The following is a 6,464-nucleotide window of genomic DNA, read 5'->3' as shown; positions in this document are numbered from 1 at the left end:
TTCACTAATGTTCTCTAATAAACCTTTGAGGTTTTCGCAGAACAGCTGGAGTCGTACTGAGATTAAATTACACACAGGTGGAGTTTATGTACTGATGAGGTGCAGGAAATGGTCGGACTGGATTCTATTTAGGGGTAGCAGATGAAAGGGGGGAGAAAGCATATCACAACTTTTTTTTTAGGTTCTTTTCGTTATAGAAAGGATGTTTGAAAATCGTGCATCGTTTCCATTTGAATCTACAATTATAAGCTAATTGGTTTTGGTCTGTCGCATGCGATCCTGGCGAAATCAACTGAAGTGTGTGGATGTAACCTTTTGCAAGACACTTCATGTGTTAAGTTGCATCTATTTTCCCCCCTGACAGCTCCTTCTGTAAATGCTGCTGCCTTTTTCTCAAGTTCACAACAGTTTGCTTGTAGCGATGCTTTAAAGGTCTTTAAATAAAGAAGTCTGTTGTAAATGATTTCTGTCTGCCTGAGCTTCTTGTTTGTCTGTGTATCTTTGCTGGCGTCTGTCTCCTGCCAGACGAGAACTGGGGCCAGAACACCTGGCTCACACCACAAAGTGCTTCCCACTGCCCTAGATTTTCTGCCCAGAGCGGTGTCAGTGTTGGGTGTGTGTGACCGTCCATGGTTAATTGAACAAATTTATGTAAAAAAAACCCCAAAAAAACAAAAGAAATATGATTCTGAAAGTTCTCAGTAGTATTACTCATTTTCTTTGCTTTGAATTGGACTCGGATAATCCGCTGGAGTGATGAATGATCTGAAGGTATCAGTTTCAGTAAACGGCTGAGTTGGCGCTGCCATTTCCCAAACTTTGAGCGTACGCACAATTTTTCAAGTCTCCTCTCACCTCTCTGGTTAAGCTCAACATTGGGGTTGTAGTTTCGCAATCACGCCTCAAGCTTCCCGCGAGCACGCACACACACACACACACACACATACATATCAACTAAGACACACACACACACACAACACTCCTACGTCTATCAGCTTGGCAAATGAAGTGAGATCTTTCAATATGACAACCACAGGGGAAAAGAGAAGTAAGAGAGTCTGCAACCACAGAGAAAGATAGAACAAGCGGGAGGCGAGAAACGTGAGCAGGTGTTTCTCTGTCGATACTTCTGTAGCAGCTGCAACAAAGACCTTCGTCTGCGCCGTCTGCTTCCTCTCAGCCCTCTGTCCTCTCCTGGCTCAGGATGTTTTCTTGCTTTTAAGCTTCTTTTGTCCCACGACGTGCCTGCGCACCAGGTTAACCAAATGGGGTGCACATTTTTTGCGCTGTGCGTGCTGCACACCAAAGCGAGGACCCCAGCGAGCCCCATCTGGATCTGTCTAAGCTCTTGCCCATCTGTAAGCAATAAGCGCTCTGACTGCAGTTTTCTGCTGCTTGTCCATGTGCAGTGCCTTGCAAAAGTATTCTTAGCCCTTTGTCACGTCGAAACCACAAACTTCACTGTATTATATTGGGAGTTTATGTGACAGACAAACTATAAGGGGATGAATACAAATGTTCACTGCAGTAGAGATTTTAAACACCCTGACTTGTTTTCCTCCTCCTTCGCAAGATTACTTTTCTTTGTGTTGGTCAATCACACTGCAAAAACACAAAATCTTGCTAAGTATTTTTCTGTCTGATTTCTACTGCAAATATCTTTGTACACTTGAAATAAGTCAAAACTATCAATGAATCAATCAAATTTTATTTGTATAGCACATTTCAGCAGCAAGGCATTTCAAAGTGCTTTACATAACTAAAATAAAAACAGCATGTGACATTGAATAAACAGTGAGAAAGAGAACAGTTAGCAGCTAACTACTAACTAATAAGCAACTTTTCAGCAAGAGATACCTTGTCTTTAGTTAATGATTCCTTAATATTGATGAAAAAAATACTCGTTATAAGTGAAACAATCTCTCTGTGGAACGAGTCACTTTTCCCGTATTAGAAGTTAAACTGCACCAATATTTAATTCTAAGTTATAATGTAAATAAGGTATTTGAACTCAAATCTGGACCAGTTTGTTTTTGCAGTTTGTAGAAAAACTCAAAAAAAGAAAAAACATTGATCTTTGTGGCTACAACGTGACAAAATGTGGAAAAAGTGCAACCGGTATTAATACTTTAACAAGGTACTGTGATGCTCTTCAGTGAAGTATGTGAAACCAGCCCATGTTGAATCTTCAGCGCTCTCTTGTGTCACTGGTGTAGGCGACAACGGGGTCTGCCTGGACCTGAGCTTTAACAGGGAGCTGCTCCACCGATCTGACATAAAGGACCCTCCACCCGGCTCACCTGGGCCAGAGGGCCAGCTGCAGACAGTCCTTGCAGGCCCAGATGGCGACCCACCTCCCACCCACAGACCGTACCCCATCCCGTTAAACCGCACCGATATCAACCCAATCAGCCTCACCAATGGCCACAAGATGCCCCTCCTGGGCCTTCCTCACGGAGCACAGCCGCCCCTCGGCATGGACTCCTTCCACAACGACGCCTCCCAGATGACCCAGCCCGTCATGTACAGCCTGGGTCACCTGCTGGGGGGAATCAATCACCAGAACGGCGTCCCGCACCCGCACAGCCAGCCCTTTCCGCTGACGCCCCTCGAGGCCCTGCGGGTCATGCGGGCGGACGGAGAGTCCGGGGCGCCGCCCGGAGCCGTGTACCCCTGCGGCCACTGCAGGGTGCTCTTCCTGGACTATGTCATGTTCACCATCCACATGGGATGCCACGGCTTCCGCGACCCGCTCGAATGCAACGTCTGTGGCCACCGCAGCCGGGACCGTTATGAGTTCTCCTCCCACATAGCCCGCGGCGAGCACCGCCTAGAACTCAAGTAGACTGCGTTCATGCACACAAACGGTCACCGCCATGGAGACAGACAGCGACTTAGTCATACAAGTAGCTGGTAGTATTAGAAATGAAAGCATAAAGTGGCGGCTCTGTCTGTCCTCGGCGTTTGTTAAAGTGTGTGTGAGTATAAACGTTGTGGGAGTGTGGCGGCTGTTCTTAGTCATCCATCTGAAAAGATGGCCTGTAAAGAGTTATTGCAGGAGCATTTCTACTCCTCAGCATGCATATATTTGTACGTAACGAGGTTGTCTTTTTGCATAAAGCCGCGTGTTCCCACTCACACAAAGCAGCACAAAATACTGTATTTATGCTGTACCTACTGTTTTATTTTGTCTGTATAAAGATGTAAGAAAACTAAAAAAATAAAAGAGCGGTTCTGTCATCACACACAAGCTGCAGAGCGTTTAGAGATGTTCAAGTTTGCCAATACTGACTGCAGAAAAGAAAAAAAAAAACAACAAAAAAAACCATCCTATTATCTCGAAGGTCACATGTCTCTTTTTTTAAGGCTGTGGTTTTCAGAGATCTGCAGTTCACGGCTTCAAAGGACACCACTCTGCACAATGTGCTGGTTTCTCACTCCAGAATAATATACTCATTTAGCGTTCCCACGAGGTAGAGAAGCCTCAGTTTTACTGCTCGAAGCACAGAACCGAATCACTTTTTTGTTGCTGCAAGATAAGGGAAACTATTCCAGTGCCTTCAATGTAAATGAGTTACTGGATCGTCCCACTGATGCCTGACAGGTGTCAAATCTTACACTTGACTATTTCTAAGACGAGAAACTGGTTATATTTCACATCAGACGTCTCTCCGGGTCGTCACGATCTCGGGACGCATTGCTGAGGACTCTCGGTCTAAATGAACAACAGCTAACTCGTTATTCAGTTAGGAAAGGACGAGAGAAGGCACACAAATTAATTTCAGTCAGCAGTTTCTCCTTCCTCCTCATTCTCACCTCACCCACAGAATGAATAGTAACAGTAATCCCCACAGCATGATGCTGCCACCATCATGCCAGTAAAACTCCAGATAATGGGAATTTATCTGTGTGTAGGGCAAAAAAAAAAATGCATTGAAAAATGAGGGTTTTGTGGGAATTTTCAACATGACACACTTTTAAAAACTTCCGCTGACGACCAAAATGTGCAGTGGGGAAGTTTTGGTGAACACACTCACACACACACACACACAAAAAAAAAATTGACAAGCCACAGAACTACTTCATCATGGCCGTGCGTCGGATTGCGCGTGCGTGTGGATGCACTTCGCCCACATGGCAGTGCAGGAACTCGTTCACGCCTTGCTGGCTTTAAGACCAGAGGAGGGTGTTAGCTTCTTCCAGCTGCTACCTCACTATCTGTCCTCTCTATCAGAGCCAGTTCCCCTTTCTCTGTTTGGGTTTGAAGAGAAGTGACACTTGTGAGGCCAAACTGTCTTCACAGCTTCAATTCCACATGTCGAGTTAAAAAGCCAAGTCATTCATTACATCAGCACGGCTTTGCTGCTTCTCTTTTCCCAAGCACAAGACAATGAATTCAAGGCATTCGTCTTCTGGGTAAACGGTACACAATACCGAGTAAATAAACTCTGACTAAAGCGGATGTAATTGCCCGTTCATGGAAGTGCGAGTAGCATTTTTAATGAAGTAACGTGTTATTGAGTATTGAAGGGATGTGCTTGTGCCAAAAAGTCCCATTCCCAACATAAAACCCAGGGTTAAGAAGTTGGACTCAGTACATTCAGAAGATGTCGGGTTTTTAGTGACATCTACTGACTGACGCCTGGGACTCACGCGAGATACTCAGAAGAGACGTTTACAAAGCAAAAACGAAACAAATTATCTGTGATGTAGAGCTGGCTGGCTGAAACGGATGAGAAGACAAGTAGTTTAGGTCCATTACCCTTTGCTAACGATACTAGACGGAAGATTGGTGAAAGAAATGAAGTGAAAAGAGCGCCTATGGTTATTTATACCGACTTCCATCAAACCCAACCTGACCATGTTCTAGTTTCAAGTTGGGAAACCCTTGGTCAGTTTTTGCGCTCAGTAATCAGGCAAGCCACTAAAAGCACTACAAGCCATTAGCAAAGTACATGCCTGCATATGCATTAAAACAAATAAAGGAAAATTTTGATCATTTTTAAATGTATTTTTTTGCATGTGGAAGATTTAGTGAGATTCAAACTACAGTAAGCGCAACTTTACTATGATTCAAGTACACAAAATTTTGAGATGAAGGTTGATGAGAATCTTGTTTTTCCTTTTTTTTTATTTCTGGTTTTAGGAAGCCATTTTGCTTACTTGTCTGACTTTGATTTTTTTTTTTCTTTTACTCCAAGAATCCAATTCAAATAAATAAGGCTTTCTACACTTTTTTGTGACAACCAATAAAAAACAAATCTAAACATTTGCTGCTTTAGAGCAAAAGTTGAATACAAGTTTTTTGTGTAATGAGTTGTACACAAACAACTCATTATTTTCTTGTGCGGTGCAATACCTTTCCAAATAATTAAAAGGAGATTATTATAAAGTGAAGAAGAATGCAGTTATACCAGGGATGCTTGTGTTTATTGTTTCCCCATGGAAGCCCTTAAGGGCCAAAAGAAAAAAACAATATTCACTGATTACTTATGTGTCATTTTAGTTGTAGATCATGTAATAAAGATAAATATATGTCAATAAAAATGTTTTGTTTACAAAAGGCATTCATAATTGATTCAAAGTGTCTTTAATTACTTCATTATTGTCTGCTGCAGCACCTAGTAAATCTGTTTTATTAGTAATAAATTAGCGATTTTAGCAGTGAACCTTAACTGTCACAGCTGTTCAAGTGAATGCAGTTGTTCTGAATTTGTCTTGCAGGGCAGAATAGAAAATCAAATGTTGGGGTTTATCGGAGTGGGGTGCTTCTTATTTCAGCCTCAGCTTTTCATATTGTTGTAATTTTTGTAGACCTGTTTGCCATTGTCTGCCGTTCTGACCATGTTTGAGATGTTTTGTAGGTGCATTGACAACATCTCAAAAAATCTACTCGTACTGTTCGGTATGAAAATGTGGTTTTATTGCTCCAATAATATTCCAAATTTTATGTCTGAAGGTGTCTTACTAATTTTTGTTTGATCAGGGTTCAGATATGTGTTATATTTGACTGGGGATAATTGGGCTTAGAGACAAAATAAATCAAGGATATAAACCAAACTTTTGACAAAATTCTAAACTTCTTTTGTTAAAATTACGAATCAGACATGAGCATTCCATGAGTATTTATCACCACAATTAATTTGATGCAGAAATTGTTTTAAGAAAATTACCCACGGTTTGTTTGAGCATGAAATAATAGGCTACAAACAACGGTAACCAAGTAACATTAATCTATGGTGCACTCCAGCAAAGGAATAAGGGAAAATAAAATGCATAAAGCAACATTGTTTTAATATATACCATGGTTTAAAGATTTACCTAAAATAATTTATATATATATATGTGTGTGTGTGTGTGTGTGTGTGTGTGTGTTACTTTCCACGTTATGACATTCTAGCCCATTGGGGAGAAAGCCAGGGTAGCTTCAGCCCGAATGGTGAAATACCGGAGAAATGTCTTGC

At 41.9% G+C, this 6,464-nt stretch overlaps 1 protein-coding gene across 1 annotated transcript; it reads left to right on the top strand.

Annotated features, from left to right (window-relative positions):
• Nucleotides 1–1,749: 1,749 nt before the first annotated feature.
• On the top strand, nt 1,750–3,998 carry LOC103133457 (zinc finger protein Aiolos-like). The gene has a single exon (XM_007545202.2). It carries the CDS (start codon nt 2,432–2,434, stop codon nt 2,843–2,845), a length of 414 nt encoding a protein of 137 aa, XP_007545264.1. The 5' UTR covers nt 1,750–2,431; the 3' UTR covers nt 2,846–3,998.
• The last annotated feature ends 2,466 nt before the right edge of the window (nt 3,999–6,464 follow it).

Source organism: Poecilia formosa, unplaced genomic scaffold, assembly GCF_000485575.1.
Source record: "Poecilia formosa unplaced genomic scaffold, Poecilia_formosa-5.1.2 Scaffold11, whole genome shotgun sequence".
Classification (NCBI taxonomy): Eukaryota; Metazoa; Chordata; class Actinopteri; order Cyprinodontiformes; family Poeciliidae; genus Poecilia; species Poecilia formosa.
Note: the sequence above shows the minus strand (reverse complement) of the source record. Positions and strands in the feature narration are given on the sequence as shown.

Coding starts and splice junctions, on each gene's coding strand:
- LOC103133457 (XM_007545202.2), top strand. CDS start 2,432: ATGCCCCTCCTGGGCCTTCCTCACGGAGCACAGCCGCCCCTCGGCATG.